General features: G+C 38.1%; 1 protein-coding gene across 1 annotated transcript; it reads left to right on the top strand.

Annotated features, from left to right (window-relative positions):
* The first annotated feature begins 1,777 nt into the window (after window positions 1-1,777).
* LOC122913683 (high affinity immunoglobulin epsilon receptor subunit beta-like) lies at window positions 1,778-15,399 on the top strand. Its single transcript, XM_044260331.1, has 6 exons — window positions 1,778-1,801; window positions 3,196-3,327; window positions 4,885-4,941; window positions 5,821-5,958; window positions 12,048-12,149; window positions 15,233-15,399. The coding sequence occupies exons 1-6, from the start codon at window positions 1,778-1,780 to the stop codon at window positions 15,323-15,325; spliced, it is 546 nt and encodes a 181-aa protein (XP_044116266.1). The 3' UTR covers window positions 15,326-15,399.
* Window positions 15,400-16,272: the final 873 nt, after the last annotated feature.

Below are 16,272 nucleotides of genomic sequence, written 5' to 3'. Positions count from 1 at the left end.
TAAAAGCACTCAATAATTAGGAATAGAAGGGGGCTTTCTTAAATGACAGCTATGGAAATCCCATAATTAATACCATACTTAATGGTGAAAGAATGGATGCTTTCTCTCCAAGAGTAGGAATAAGATAAAATTGTTATCACTACTCCTGTTATGATCATTGTACTGAAAGTTCTAGTTAGGCAATTAGGAAATGAAAAAAAAGAAAGAAGGAAAGATATGAAAATAAGAGATATTCAAAATAGAAAGGAAGAAGTAAAACTGTCTCTACTGGTACATAACCTCATTATGTATTATCAGAAGTCCTAAGGAATCCACTAAAAAATCTATTAGAACTAATAAACATGTTCAGCAAGGTGCAGGATACAAAATCAATATACAAAAATCACTGTGATTCCATGCACTTGCAATGAACAAGCTGAAAATGAGATTAATAAGACAACACTATTTACAATAACATTCAAAAGAATAAAATATTTAGAAATACATTTAATAAAAGGAGCATAAAAGTCAATGTTGCAAAGACATCCTTCAAGTGAATAAGGCATAGTCAAATGAAACAAATCCTGTGTTCATGAATTATAGTGTTTAATATTGTTAAAATGGCCATAGCCGGTGCAATACTCTCTCTCGTAATCCCAGTCGGCTACTTTTTATTTTATTTTAAATTTTATTTATTTATTTGTCAGAGAAAAACAAAGAGAGATCATAAGCAGGGAGAGCAGTAGGCAGAGCAAGAACCAGGCTCCCTACTGAGCAGGGAGCCCGATGCAGGACTCAATCCCTGGACCCTGGGATCGTGACCTGAGCCAAAGGCAGACGTTTACCTGACTTAGCCACCCTGGCATCTTTGAGCTAGTTACTTTTTAAAAAGTTAATACACTGATTTTAAAAGTCATATGGAATTGCAAGGGACCCAGAATAGCAAGACATTTCATAAAAGAACAAAGTGTAGGGCTAACACTTCAGTTTCAAAGCAATAATACAAAGCAGTGATAATCAGGACAACATGGTATTGACATAAGGATAGACATACACACCAACAGAGTAAGGTTGAGAGTCCAGAAGTGAGTTCATGTGTCTGTTCACAGTCAACTGATCTGTGACAAGAGTGCCTAAACCATTCAATGTCGGAAGAATAGCCTTTTCAACAAATAGCGTTGGAAACAACTAGATAGCCCTGTGCAAAATAATGAATTTGGGCCCTTAGCTCATACCGTAAATAAAAAAGAATCCAAAATGGGTTAAAAATCTAAATTTAAAAGCTAAAATTACAACAATTTTAGAAAAACGTAGGAGTAAATCATCATGACATTGGGCTTAACAATGGGTTCTTAGAGATATGACAAAATACCACACACAAAAAATATGTGAAACAGAAGAAAAATAGATCAAGTGGACTTCATCACAATCAAAGTTAGGCTTCAGAGACCATCAAGAAAGTGAAAATCACCCACAGAATAGGAAAGAAATATTTGCAAACCATATATCAGATAAGGGACTTGTCTATAGGATATATAAGGAATTCTTGTACATCAAGACTAAAAAGACAAATGACACAATTTTTAAATGTGCAAAGGAGTGGAATATACATTTCTCCAAAGAAGATATATAAATGGACATAAATGTATGAAAAGATGTTCAAAATCATTAGTCACAGGGAAATGCAGTTCAAGATCACAAAGCTATACCACTTTCCATTCCCTAGAATGGTTATAATCAAAAGGTTAGCCAACGTGGAGAAACCGGAATTGTCGCACGCTGCGGGTGGGAATGGAAAATGGCTGACCCACTCTGGAAAACGGTTTGGCAGTCCTTGACATGGTTAAACACAGGATCATCCTATGATCAGCAATTCTACTCCATGTCTACACCCAAGAGAATTAAAATCATAGGGACATATAAAAATTTGCACATTAATCTTTATAGCAGCATGATTCATAATCACCAAAAAGTGGATACAACGAAAATGCCCATTGAATGATGTGGATAAACAAAATGTAATATATCCTTAATAAGGAATGTTCCTTGGTCTCACACACACACACACACACACACACACACAAAAGCAGCACAATACCTGCTAAAACATGAAATAGTTCTTTCTGGGCCATCTTGCTGCCTAATCCACAAAGAACTCTTTTTCAAAACCAGACACAAGAGTGACATAGTTCTATAACCTAAAAAACGTCCCAGACTCCTGAAAAATGACATTTCTAAGGCTCCATCATTTTCTTTCTCCTTATTTTTCCTACTTTTGCTACTAGGGACCTAGTGTGGTCATAGTGTTGGGATCTGATATCTTAGACAAACATGGCTTGGCTTAAGACTCTTTTGATTTGTGAGCTATAAAGTCTGCAGAGACAGGAACACTAGTGTGTACTTCCCTACTATATTTCTCATGGAAGAGCACAGAGTATTGTGAATAGTGAGCAGTGAGTAGTGAGTAGTGAATCCAATGCTGCTAACAGATGGTTTCTTTACAGAATGAGAGAAACTGTGGGTTCCAATGGGATAACTGTGGATATTTCCTCAAATGAAAACCAAGGTAGGGAGGTCTGTAACATCTGATACCTCAGAATACATACCAAACAAGCTGCAGAGATTTTTGAAGGAAAATCTCAAACAACGGCGGGTTAAGTGAGGTTCAGCCAGGTGGAAGTTTTTGCTTAGGAGAGACTGGAAGTTTTGTTTAACCCTGGGTGGTCGTGGTGGCTGAGTTGCCTGGAGGTGGTAGAGTAGAGTGCTGGGAATCCCACTGAGAAGGCCATGATGGATGCCAGCATACACCTGCTGGGTTGATGCCCAGGAAGAGAAGGAAAGGGGTCACAGTGATACTATTTTAGCTGTTGTCACTAGAGGAAGCAGATGCCTCTGTACTGGGCTTTACTTAAGAGCTCCTTATTTTTTTTTTTTTAATTTACTTATTTTCAGAAAAACATTATTCATTTTTTTTTCACCACACCCAGTGCTCCATGCAAGCCGTGGGGGTGGGAGGTTGGGGTACCAGGTGGTGAGTATTATTATTTTTTTTAATTTGCATTCAATTTAGTTAACATGGAGTGTATTATTAGTTTCAGGGGTAGAATTAGTGACCTCTGAGGGTCTAGTCCATGGGTGACCTCTATGTTTGAACCAAGAAATCTCTCTTGGAATGTTCACTGATGTCTATTTTATTCTGTTCTGTCTTTTATCCAGGTGGCTCAGATTCTGACTGGTGTGACCTTCGTCTTCTATGGGATTATTGGAATTATGGTTCTCCATTACAGAAGACAAAAAATCAGTTTCTACTCATTTAAGATAGGCTTTCCTATATGGGCAGCTTTATCTGTAAGTATATCTGACTTGTGTCTAAAATAATCAATAGTCAATTAAGTTTTTATTCAGTCGTCCATCCAGTTATGCATTAGCCTCCTGCAAATGCTGCAGAGTTTTCAAACATGTTCATTGGAGATTCAGTATTCAGATTCAGCCATTCTAGATATTTCATTATAATGTGAGCTTTAAGGTCTATGTGTTGGGGATTCTTATTAAATTCTAGGTGTGCAGTCAAAATGGCTAAAATTAAAAAGTCAGGAAATGACAGAGGCTGGTGAGGATGTGGAGAAAGGGGAACCCTCCTACACTGTTGGTGGGAATGCAAGCTGGTGCAACCACTCTGGAAAACAGCATGGAGGTTCCTCAAAAAGTTGAAAATAGAGCTACCTTACGACCCAGCAATTGCACTACTGGGTATTTACCTTAAAGATACAAGTGTTGTGATCCGAAGGGACACATGCACCTGAGTGTTTATAGCAGCAATGTCTACAATAGCCAAACTGTGGAAAGAACCTAGATGTCCATCAACAGATGGATGGATAAAGAAGATGTGATATATATATATATATATATATATATTGGAATACCATGCAGCCATCAAAAGAAATGAAATCTTGCCATTTGTGACGACGTGGATGGAACTAGAGGGTATTATGCTTAGTGAAATAATTCAATCGGAGAAAGACAACTATCATATGATCTCCCTGATGTAAGGAAGTGGAGATGCAATGTGGGGGGTTTGGGGAGTAGGAAAAGAATAAATGAAACAAGATGGGATCAGGAGGGAGAAAAACCGTAAGAGACTCCTACCATCACAAAACAAACTGAGGGTGGCCTGGGGGAGGGGGGTAGAGAGAAGGGGTGGGGTTATGGACATTGGGGAGCGTGTGTGCTATGGTGAGTGCTGGGAAGTGTGTAAACCTGGCGATTTACAGACCTGTATCCCTGGGGCTAATAATACATTATATGTTTATAAAAAATTTAAAAATTTTTAAAAAATTATAGGTGTGTGGCATAAAGCCATACAGCAAAATCCTGATCACTTGCTTTAGGAAACTGTATTGGGTTGGGTTATTTGATAATCCCTGGTTCATCCACTGACTTAGCTTCAAAAGTGCAAGGGGCATTGAAATGTTGAAGATGATGGTGAGGTGGTGAACTACTCGTTTCAACTTCTCTGTTTTCCTGGACAAAATTACCGAGATGAATATCATGTTGCATGAGTGCATATGATCCCTTGTCTGAAACTCAAAATAACTTTATATCTAGCTCTCTCTTCCATTTTTCTCCACCTTCGATTAAAATGCTCACAAGTTCCCTTTGATTTCACCCATCTATTTTAGATAAAGATTTTTTACCTTTAAATATTGTCAGTTATTTTCATAAGGATGTGAAGACAGCCAGGAAAATGTAGTCATGTACTTTATACAATTCAATAATCTGCTCTATTCAATGTTTTGAAGGGATTTTCATAGGGAAGGAATACCCATTAAGGATGAAGTTGGTCCTTTAGGGATGGACGATGTCCAGGAAGCAGTGCTAATACACCCATTTCTCTCTCATGAGCAGTTTATCTTTTCTGAATCAGTGACAGTCGTGTCTGCAAAGAAGCGAACAAAAGCTCTGGTAAAGTATTCGTTAATTCATATTTCATTTATTAATAGTGTGTGGCTATCTCCCACTCTGATACCTTATTCAAAGCCCGGTGAGCCAGAAGTTCCATGTTTTTCAGTACATTTGAGGACAAATACAAATATCTTTTCTTTCCACAACGTCATCTGTTCACCTCAGATCTGGACACAATCAGAAGCTCTCTCAGGTTTAGATAAGATATATTTCCCTTGGAGTTTCAGAATACAATTCTCAGCAAGTAAAACTGGAGATTGACCTCAGGGTCATGAATGAAGTTGATACAAAGAAAGGGATGCCTTTAGTCTTGATCGAGGTAGACTTCTATTTGGGCCCACCCAGAGCAGGGAAGGGAAGTCACAAAGACCCACAACTCTGATGTTGCCTATGGCACATTTTATTCAGTGGTCAATTGCCTCCAGCTTCCCTTTGCTCCTTTGCAGGTTTCCATTTAATTTGGCCGGAAGTGAGTATCTCTCCTGGGAAAGGCTTATGAAGGCCTCTAAGAACATGGAAAAGGAGTATCTGGGTGGCTCAGTGGATGAAGCATCTGATTCTTGATTTAGGCTCAGGCCCTGATCTCAGGGTGTGGGATAGAGTGCCACATGTGGGGTTCTGCACTCAGCACACCTGTTTGAGATTCTCTCCCTCTCCCTCTGCCCCTCCCTGCCCTCAGTCACGAGCTCACTGTCTCTAGAATAAATACATAAATCTTTATTAGAGAGGGCACAGATTGCATGGAGCACTGGGTGTGGTACAAAAAACAATGAATACTGTTATGCTGAAAATAAATAAAAAAAAATAGAAAAAAAAAGAACATAGAAGTAAAGGGTCCTGAATATTTTCGGTGAATCGACTTTTTTTTTTGTATTTCAGCTGAGAGGAAACGTGAGAGCTAACACTCTTAGCACAACTGTTTCCGACGTTGGAATTCTTCTCTCCAACAACTTAATAAAAATCATCTTCCTGGACTGTAACAGAGATTTATGTCCTGGTATCAAATCAGTTGCAACTGTAAGTATTTTTCTTCTGAATGCTGAAAAGCCTGACAACTTCTGAGGCCCAGAATCAGGAGATCGGATAGCACAGGCACAAGTCTTTAAAAAAAAAAATCCTTCACTTGAGGTTTATTCATAATTTCTGCCTAAATTTGATGTCCTTTTAACAAGAGGCAAAATATTTCCATTCCATACGAGCATTACCAGGGCAGAAAGCCCAATATTCCTTTATCCCGGTTGAATACCTTCAGGAAAAATGGCCAACAATTGGACCAATGTTATTATTTATTTCACCACCATGACTGTGGTGATTTCCATTGTTTACTTTACATTAATTCTTCCACAAATTTTCTATAATAAGTATGCATTACTTACACAATTAAAAACAATAAATAGAGTAACATTGCCTTCAGGATTTATATTTTATCTACATTACCAGTACCCATGAGCAGACCTTCTACTTTACAGTCATGTGGAAGAATGGGAGATTGACTATCTAAGGAAGAAGAAGAGAACTATATATTATACTTGGGGAAATTTCTTTTTAACAAAAATAAGAAGATTGGAGGATTACTCGTTCTGGACAAGTTGGAATAATAGGGACTTTGACTGGAAACACCACCACCAATAAAACTCAAGAAATATATGAAATATATGAATATAAAAACTCAGGAAAGAGATGAAATACATGAAGTATATGAAACAATGATTTTCAAGACACTGGATATTGACAGTGACAAAGAATTCAATTCCTGGGGATGATAGACAAATGAAGCAAGCCTAATGACTATTCCCATGTACTGACTTACGAGCGTTTCTGGCCACAGCACAGGGTTGGAGAATCCAGGTGGAAGCAGGAACTCTCAGAGTTGTAGAGATGGGGGAAGTTGAGAATCAGGAGAAACCAAAGCATCTGGAGTTTGCAGGGCAGAGCACTTGAGAAGAGAGATCTGCAAACAGAGATAATTCCAGATATATACAGTAGCTTCCCTTTAAATAATAATTGCAGTACTTATCAGTGCATGCTCATGAAAGAATACCTGAAGGCAGAGAAAGGATAACCCCAAATGATTAGAGGGAACAGTACCCAACATTCACATAAGACCAGGTACAATGTCTGTTGCTACCTGTCAGCCTGTAAAAAGATCCTATATCCAACATGATAAAAGTACAACGTCTCACATTTAATAAAAACATTGCCAGAGGGCGCCTGGGTGGCTCAGTGGGTTAAGCCGCTGCCTTCAGCTTGGGTCATGATCTCCGGGTCCTGGGATCAAGTCCCGCATCGGGCTCTCTGCTCAGCAGGGAGCCTGCTTCCTCCTCTCTCTCTCTGCCTGCCTCTCTGCCTACTTGTGATCTCCCTCTGTCAAATAAATAAATAAAATCTTTTAAAAAAATAAAATAAATAAAAAAATAAAAACTTTGCCAGACATACAAAGAACCAGAGTAATATGTTCCATAACAAAATAAATCTATTGAAACAGACTTACAAAAGACACAGATGTTAGAATTAGCAGCAATGATGTTAAGAGTTACATTATGCTGCATTCCATACTTTGAACAGTTAGGTACAGACATGGAAAATATTTTCTTAGAAGTCCCACATCAAACTTCTAGAGAAGAAAACTACCATGTGTGGGGAACCCGGGTGGCACAGTGTTTGAGCATCCAGCTCTTCATCTTAGCTCAGGTCTGTATCTCAGGGTTGTAGCTTCAAGCCCCACACTAGGCCTCACACCAGGCAGGGAGCCTACTTAAAACAAACAAACAAAAAAGTAAGAAAACTATTGGATGTTTGAAAAGAAACACTGGCTGATAGGATTAAGGACAGAATAAACATTCAAGAAAAAAAATACTAATAAAACACCATTAATGACCTTGAAGAAAAAATATCAAAAACTCTCCAAAGTGAAAAAGATAGACACAAAATAAATGTGAAAACATTAAAAGAGCATCAGTGAACAATGAAATAACTACAAGTTATTAAAGAGACATGTAATTGGGGTTCCCCACAGAAAGGGAATGTGGGACAGAAAAAAATATTTGAAGAAGTGTTGGGTAAGTTTTTCCAAAATTTCTTAAAACTTGTATACTCACAGAACCCAAGAAACTGAATGAGCTCTGGGCGTAAGAAAACAAACAAGGGGCATCTGGGTGGCTCAGTGGGTTAAAGCCTTTGCCTTTGGCTCATGTCATGATCCCAGAGTCCTGGGATTGAGCCCCACATCCCGCTCTCTGCTCAGTGGGGAGCCTGCTTCCTCTTTTCTCTCTCAGCCTGCCCCTCTGCCACTTGTGATCTCTGTCAAATAAATAAATAATCTTAAAAAGAAAGAAAGAAAGAAAGAAAACAAACTATATCAAGGCACATCATAGTGAATTTCTCAAAATCAATGATTGAAAGAAAATCTGAAAAGCAACGGGGCGGGGGTGGGGGAATACCTATCGTACATTCAACGACAGCAGATTTCATATCAGAAACAACACAAAGGAGGACAGAGTGAAGCAAAATTTTAAAATACCGAAAGAAAAAAATTTTCCCTCTTAAATTCCATGTCCAGTGAAAATATCTTTCAACGTGACGGCCCAATAAACATGTTTGAAGATATGCAAAGGTGAAAATAATTTATCACCAGAGACCTACATTACAAAAAAAGTGTTAAGTTCTTCAAGAAGAAGAAAAATATAGCCAGATGGAGATGAGCATCTAAGGCACAAACACCATAAATAGTGACAAAATGAATAAATTTATAAGAATTCTGTGTTATTTAAATATCTTTCAAAGATAATTGATCCTTTAAACAAAAATAATAGCAATGTATCTGGGGTACTTAAAAATATGTATAAATCACGTCTAAAATAACAAAAGCATCCAGTCCACGAGGGTGGAGTATATATGATTATAGGGTTCTTATATTAACAGATAAAGTGTTATACTATCGATTGAATATAGATTATTATTTTTAATTATGTTAAAATTAAAATTTAAAAATAAAATTAATTTATGTTTAAATATATATATTACACACCCTAAAGCAACCACGATAATAGCACAAGGAATTATATCTAATAAGCAAAAATAGGAGATCATCTGAGATCACAAAAATTCGTAATTAATCCAAAAGAAGGCAGCAAGCAGAGAAATGGAAATAAAAATAAAGATAGGATAAAATAAATAATAAGGTGAAAGTCTCAAGGCTAACCATATAAGTGATCACAGGAAATATAAGTAGCCAAAATGAAAGCCAGAGATGGACAGATTGGGTTAAAAAAAAAAAAAAAGACCAAGCTCTGTGTTCCCTATAAGAAATACACTATAAATTTACAGAGACAGGTGTATTTGAAGTAAAGGAAAGAAAAAAGCATATCATGAAAAGAAAGTGGGTCTGTGAACTACTATCACAGTAGATTTTAGAATAAAGTATACAACTAGGGATAACATACAAATGGCTATCAGACACATGAAAAGATGTTCATCACCACTAGCCATCAGGGAGATTCAAATTAAAACCACATTGAGATACTACCTTACACCACTTAGAATGGCCAAAATTAGCAAGACAGGAAACAACATGTGTTGGAGGAGATGTGGAGAAAGGGGAACCCTCTTACACTGTTGGTGGGAATGCAAGTTGGTGCAGCCTCTTTGAAGAACAGTATGGAGATTCCTCAAGAAATTAAAAATAGAGCTTCCCTATGACCCTGCCATTGCACTACTGGGTATTTACCCCAAAGATACAGATGTAGTGAAAAGAAGGGCCATCTGTACCCCAATGTTTATAGCAGCAATGGCCACGGTCGCCAAACTGTGGAAAGAACCAAGATGCCCTTCAACGGACGAATAGATAAGGAGATGTGGTCCATATACACTATCGAGTATTATGCCTCCATCAAAAAGGATGAATACCCAACTTTTGTAGCAACATGAACAGGACTGGAAGAGATTATGCTGAGTGGACTAAATCAAGCAGAGAGAGTCAATTATCATATGGTTTCACTTATTTGTGGAGCATAACAAATAGCATGGAGGACAAGGGGAGATGGAGAGGAGAAGGGAGTTGAGGGAAATTGGAAGAGGAGGTGAACCATGAGAGACTATGGACTCTGAAAAACAATCTGGGGGTTATGAAGGGGCGGGGGATGGGAGGTTGGGGGATCCAGGTGGTGGGTATTGGAAAGGGCACAGATTGCATGGAGCACTGGGTGTGGTGCAAAAATAATGAATACTGTTACATTGAAAAAATAAAAAATTTTAAAAAAAGAAAAAAATTTTTAAAAAGACCAAAAAAAAAAGGTGATTTATAACGATAAAGATGATTTGGGGGGGGGAATGAACAAAATAGGATTGAACTCATAAAATAAAAATGAAAAGAAAAACGGACTGGAACAAAATGGTTGCAAAACACATGTTTGCCAAAGGACTGGCCCCTGGAGCATACATCTGGAATACAGAAATAATGCACAAGAACAAATCACCAACAATCCAATTCAAAAGAGGGCAAACGATATGAAAGAGATGCTTTGCAGAAGAAAATATGCGCATGGGTCAAATCAGACATGAAAAGACATTTAACATGACTGTTCTTTAGGTAAATGCACATTAAGACTATGACAAGGTATGACTACCTCCCTAACACAATATATAAAATTTAAAAAAAATAGTGACAACACTGAATGCAGAAAAGCTGGAACCTTCATCCATTGCCAGTGGAGAGAGAAAATGGTACTCTGGAAAATAACCCTCAGGAAAAGAGTTTATCAATTTTCTAAAAAACCAAAGATACATAGTCTCACTCCTGTACAGAAGTCTCAGAAAGATAAAAACTGAATTCCACGCATAATCTGTTCTTGGTTCTTCAGAGAAGCTTCATATCCTCAGAGCAGCTACTTACAAAGATTGGTAACAAGCAAGTGCTCTCCAGACACTTGGAGATCAATGATTTAATCATGATACACTCATACAACAGAACACAACTCTGTAAATAGAAGGAACGAACCCCTCATTCATAAAAACAACTTCTTGGGATCTCAAGAGGAGGATGCTGAGTGAAAAGCCAGTCTCCAAATATCACATACTGTATGATTCCGTTTGCATGACATTCTCCAGATGGCAACATTATAGCAGACAACAGATTCGTGATGAGCAGGGGTTAGCGATGGCAGAAGGAAAGAGGGATATCGTTGTGGAGATGAAATGATATTGTGCCTTAATCATGGTGGTGGTTGCCACAAAGCCACACATGTTATACAATCTCACAGAACCACACACATACACACACGTTACACCAATGTTAATTTTCTGGTTTTGATGTTGCACCATGGACACGTTGGTTACTGCCATTGGAGGAGAGTGGGTAAGGGTAAATGGAATCACCTTGTGCTCTCTTAGCAACTGCCTGTAGCTTCCTATAATTATTTCTATATAAAAGTTGAAAAAAAATGGGTAAATGATAGAAAAGACACTTTGGCAAAGATAGATTGCAAATAAGCACATGGGAAGCTGCCCCTGGTCCAAGTAAAAGCAGATTAAGATCACAATTGCCAGCTACCACACATCTGCTAAAAAGGACTGACAACATTTTTGAGACACCATTTTTGGCCTTATGGACAATTTCACATCTTTCAGATAAATTATAAAAAAGCCTTTGACTCTAAGAGATTTCTGGTTTTAGTTAGGAGACCAGAGTCAGGACGGGTATTTGGATCCCTTACCGTTTCTCCTTGAATCCCCTATCCACTGAAAAGATTTGCCCTTGTCGACATTGCATATTTTTTACTATCTGAGAATGAACAATATTAAAATAGTAACTTATAAAGCAATCATTGTGGACACAGGAAAGTAACCATGGCTATTTTTTTTTAATGTAATCACTGTTCTGTTAAAATTTATAGGAACACTGGCTTTTTAAATTTTTTTCCCTCTGAAATTCAGTTCTTCTTCAAAAGCACCACATTATATTTTTAAATTCAGATCCAACCTGGTATCACCATTTTATGTAATGTGAAGATGGTCCCCTCCAAAGTCCTAAGGGGGAGGTCTGGGAGAGAGGTTTTTGTAAGGCTATGGGAGTAAAACCCAACTCAATCAAACTGTATTCTCTTTAACAGGGTCTCATGGTTATACTCATAATACTAAACTGTTTGCAATTTTCAATTACGCTTTCCCTATCCATACTCACCTATAATGCAGGTGGCGAGAGAACTGATCAGGTAAGTAGCTGTTTTTTTGTTTTGTTTTGTTTTGTTTTTTAAGATTTTATTTATTTATTTGACAGAGATCACAAGTAGACAGAGAGGCAGGCAGAGAGAGAGGAAGGGAAGCAGGCTCCCTGCTAAGCAGAGAGCCCAATGTAGGGCTCCATCCCAGGATCCTGGGATCATGACCTGAGCCGAAGGCGGAGGCTTAACCCACTGAGCCACCCAGGCTCCCCCGGGTTAGTAGCTGTTTTTGAGAGCATGAAGGTGCAGTTGATTATTGAGGGATCTGGGCTGTGATTATTTGTATAATTTTGGAGTGGAACAGAGACGAAACAGGTGCTATAGAATTTCTGAGGACCTCTCTGTATAGGCTGACCACACTTTACAGCACACTGATGGATGCCTAGGATAACTAGAAACTTCCACCCATGTTGACACCATTTTTTGTTTAGCTTATGGATTCATTGATTTGTGTATTTAACACACACAGCATCCCTACTTCTGTATTGAACTGTGTAACATGGCAAGGAGACAAAAATAAGTCCTTCCCTTAAATAACTCAAAGCATGATTAGTAGTATTACCCTATGAAGAGATCGATGATACTACTGTGAGGTTGATGCTGTAAACTCAGACTACCTCCAAAATGCCTTAAAGTTGTCCTTTAATTTTCCTTTCTTGTAACAGCTCACAAGCAGGCAGTCCACACCTCATAGTGTAACTTGAACCTCCTAAGTTGTGTGGCTTTCCTTTATGGGTAGAAGTTGCTTTTTCGGGCTCTTTCCTTTATGTCTGCAATATACGCCCAGATCTTTGTCATGTGGCCACACACAATTACAAGGGAAATTGCATAATTTAGTCGTTAGCTAGGCAGTTGTTTGTGTAAGTTAAACCGAGGAGTTCTGCTATTCAAGGAGGCAGACGATATTGAAAATTGGTAGACAACCAGTATTTCCTTTCACATTGTGTTCCCTGGCCACCCAAATGTCATGTTCAGCTTTCCTCCCCCAAAGTGAATGCACTTCTCCACTCATCAAGGTGGAAAATGCTTGGAAAAATGAAAGTCTCATGCATTTTTTTAAAATTTTATTTATTTATTTTGACAGAGAGAGATCACAAGTAGGCAGGGAGGTGGGCAGAGAGAGAGAGAAGGGGAAGCAGGCTCCCTGCTGAATAGAGAGCCCCATGCGGGGCTCGATCCCAGGACCCTGAGATCATGACATGAGCTAAAAGCAGAGGCTTAACCCACTGAGCCACCCAGGCACCCCTCATGCATTTTTATACTTGGCTCAAAGTGCAGGATTTTTGAGTGATTTTCCCTTTTCCCCTACAATTCTGGAACTACTTATCTGTTATTTAAGAAGTTATGAAGTGGAAATCTTATTAACTGCACTTGCTTCCACTCAAAACTAAAATGTAGGAGTATTAAAAATAATAACAATCAATCAGTCATACCTCACAATCTCCCTGCAACTCTTTCTGCCCATGGGGCCATTCCTGTGCTAAAATAAAAGCACTTTTTGGGGGGAGGCTGGGTGGCTCAGATGGTTAAGCATCTGCCTTTGGCTGGGTTTGTGATCTCCAGATCCTGGGATGGAGCCCAGTGTTGGCCTCTCTGCTCAGCAGGGAGTCTGCTTCTCCCTCTTCCTCCATTGTTCCCCCTGCTTGTGCTCTCACTCTGTCAAATAAACAAATAAATAAATAAAGTCTTTTTTCTTTAAAAAAAAAAAAAGCACCTTTTGCACTAAAATAAAATTTAATAATAATAATAACATCTCCACTTTCATAAACAAGTCATTGATAACCTTAATGTTGCCCATCCATAGGAATTATCTGATTTTGAGAAATCCAAGCAATGTGTGGCTTTCTCCTCTGCTCACTTATGAAATAGCCCTTTATTTACTATCCTCTGGGTATCGAGGAGTTTTCCCTTTTTGGGGGGGGTTGTTTGATTTTTATACCTCACTTCCTGAGGGTGCAGGGAGATCTGGGAATTGTTTCAGATGTCAAACAGTTCTGGGTTTTGCAGTGTTGGCCTTTGAGCTTATGAAAAGAAAATATCTTTGGAAAATCAGGGATGGTTGAACAGTCTTAGTCTCTTCAGCCTATGAATTTCATGTCTGTACCCTTGCCTGTTATTTCAATTCCAGTCCCTGTGTGTGCATTCTAAGGGGCAGGAAAAGAAAAAAAGAAACAGACACACATTTATTTTAAGTGAGTTATTTAGGAGTGGTTCACAGTAATTTTTCTTATTTGGCTTGACCAGGTCTTAGAATCTGGCCACACAGAGATGAAAATAACCTTGAAAAATAAGGTCACAACCCTATGTTAATCAATTGAATTTAAATAAAATAAAATTTTTTTAAAAAAGAAAGAAAAATAAAGTCACAAATCGACAACGGTTTGCTCAGATAAATACAAATGATTTTTTTAAAGCAATAAGAGAGAAAATGTAGATTTAACCTCACAGAAGTGTCTTAAAAAAGAATGCTAAATACATTTTTGGAAAACACAATGATCTCCCCCCCATACATGTAGAAAATCTTAGGTATATTCTCTTGTGAAATCTCTACACATTTATGTATAGACAGACATAAAATCACACACATCCAAATATATATTACATGTCCAACAGGCACAGATTAAATTTCTAGACTCTCATAAGTAGCTAAGTTTCCAGAAATAGCCAGGCTAATTTTTCCACATTCAAGACAGAAAAGGAGAGTCACAAACTCATATCTCTCCTTAGTTTGTGTCATCTTGAATATCTTTTAACGGATAGATTTTCTTTTTCCTTTACCTTCTTTAAATTCTGTGGACACAGAAAAATAAGCTGGAAAATGTTCACACACACCATGACATGTAGCTGGATCCCCGGATAACTTGGCAATGTAGGGACCGACATTGACCTCTACGGTGCCCACTCTGGGGCCTATGTATTAAATAACAGCAACTCGGTAGTGTGGGATAGACTTTGGAGGCCAGGATATACCTTTAGGAATAGGATGGGAATAAAACTTTGAGGATTTAGGTGAAATGATTCTGAATGATGCTTTGGATTACTTACAGCTTTCTGCATTATTTTTCCTGAAATAGGTTTCAGGAAGTCCTTATCAAGGCTTGCTGTCTCAGCTCTCATTCTACAAAAATCTTAAGAAGAAGGACACAGTCTTACACTATAACACCTGAGACAGAAGTACAGATGTGAGGATATGCTTCTGTAACCTGTAAGCATGCAGATGGAAAATGGAAAAATAAAACAATGTAAGGACAAAAGCTTGTTTGGATCTTCTTTTGTTGACTACTATTGTATCAGGCAACATAGACGGTGATGCTATAATGAGATCTGATCCCTGAAATACTTCTTGTGTTTATCATAATTTTATCATATTAGTTGCATATTCCCTGTGACCACCCAGGTGGCCCACTTTTCTTTTAAATGTCATGCACACACATGTATAATCATTTGTCAGTTTAAAGACTGTGAAATAAGAGTGGTTTTCTGAGTCTCTTGCAGATGTATGTCAGCCTAAGATAAATACTGTGAGTGCCACATTAGCAGAAATATGGCTAATAATCTTTGCAGTCAATTTGGACAGATTCATTTATGACACAGAAAACAGATGACTCGCTCATTGTTGCAAGGATTTCCAGATCCAGTGAAAAGAGCTCCTGATCTTTATCTACATATACAAAATGACTTCCAGAATTTATTCTCAATGCAGGTAGCAGAAATGCAGAGATTACCACTGAAAGACCAATTGAAGGAAGAAGGTCAGAGCCTTGACCCTGACTGGACACCTTTCTCTATGCTATTAGTTACTGGTCATGTGAAGATATGGATATCAGGTGAAGCTAACTAAAACCTTTATTTAGGTAGAGAAGAATGGATGCCGATGATTTCATTCAATGAATGTGATTCCTGTCTCCATAAGGTACAAAATGAAAAGTCTGCGTGTTGACAAAGTCCAAGATTCTCTCCACAGACATCGCGTGGCCCCTATCCTGACTGATACACTGAGGACAAAGTCAAGATTGCTATGAAGTCTGAAAGGGTTGAAAAGATATTCCGAATCACATAAGCTTCAATAAAGCAATGTTTGCTAATCAACAGTTTTCATGTTAGTGGTATCAGG

Source organism: Neovison vison, chromosome 7, assembly GCF_020171115.1.
Source record: "Neovison vison isolate M4711 chromosome 7, ASM_NN_V1, whole genome shotgun sequence".
Lineage (NCBI taxonomy): Eukaryota > Metazoa > Chordata > Mammalia > Carnivora > Mustelidae > Neogale > Neogale vison.
This window is presented reverse-complemented; position numbering and strand designations above follow the sequence as displayed.

Excerpts from the sequence above, each read along its gene's own strand:
- LOC122913683 (XM_044260331.1), top strand. The coding sequence starts at position 1,778 with ATGGCTGACCCACTCTGGAAAACG. Across the intron at positions 1,802-3,195 it reads CTGACCCACTCTGGAAAACG|GTGGCTCAGATTCTGACTGG; the intron begins GTTTGGCAGTCC and ends TCTTTTATCCAG. Across the intron at positions 4,942-5,820 it reads AGAAGCGAACAAAAGCTCTG|CTGAGAGGAAACGTGAGAGC; the intron begins GTAAAGTATTCG and ends TTTGTATTTCAG.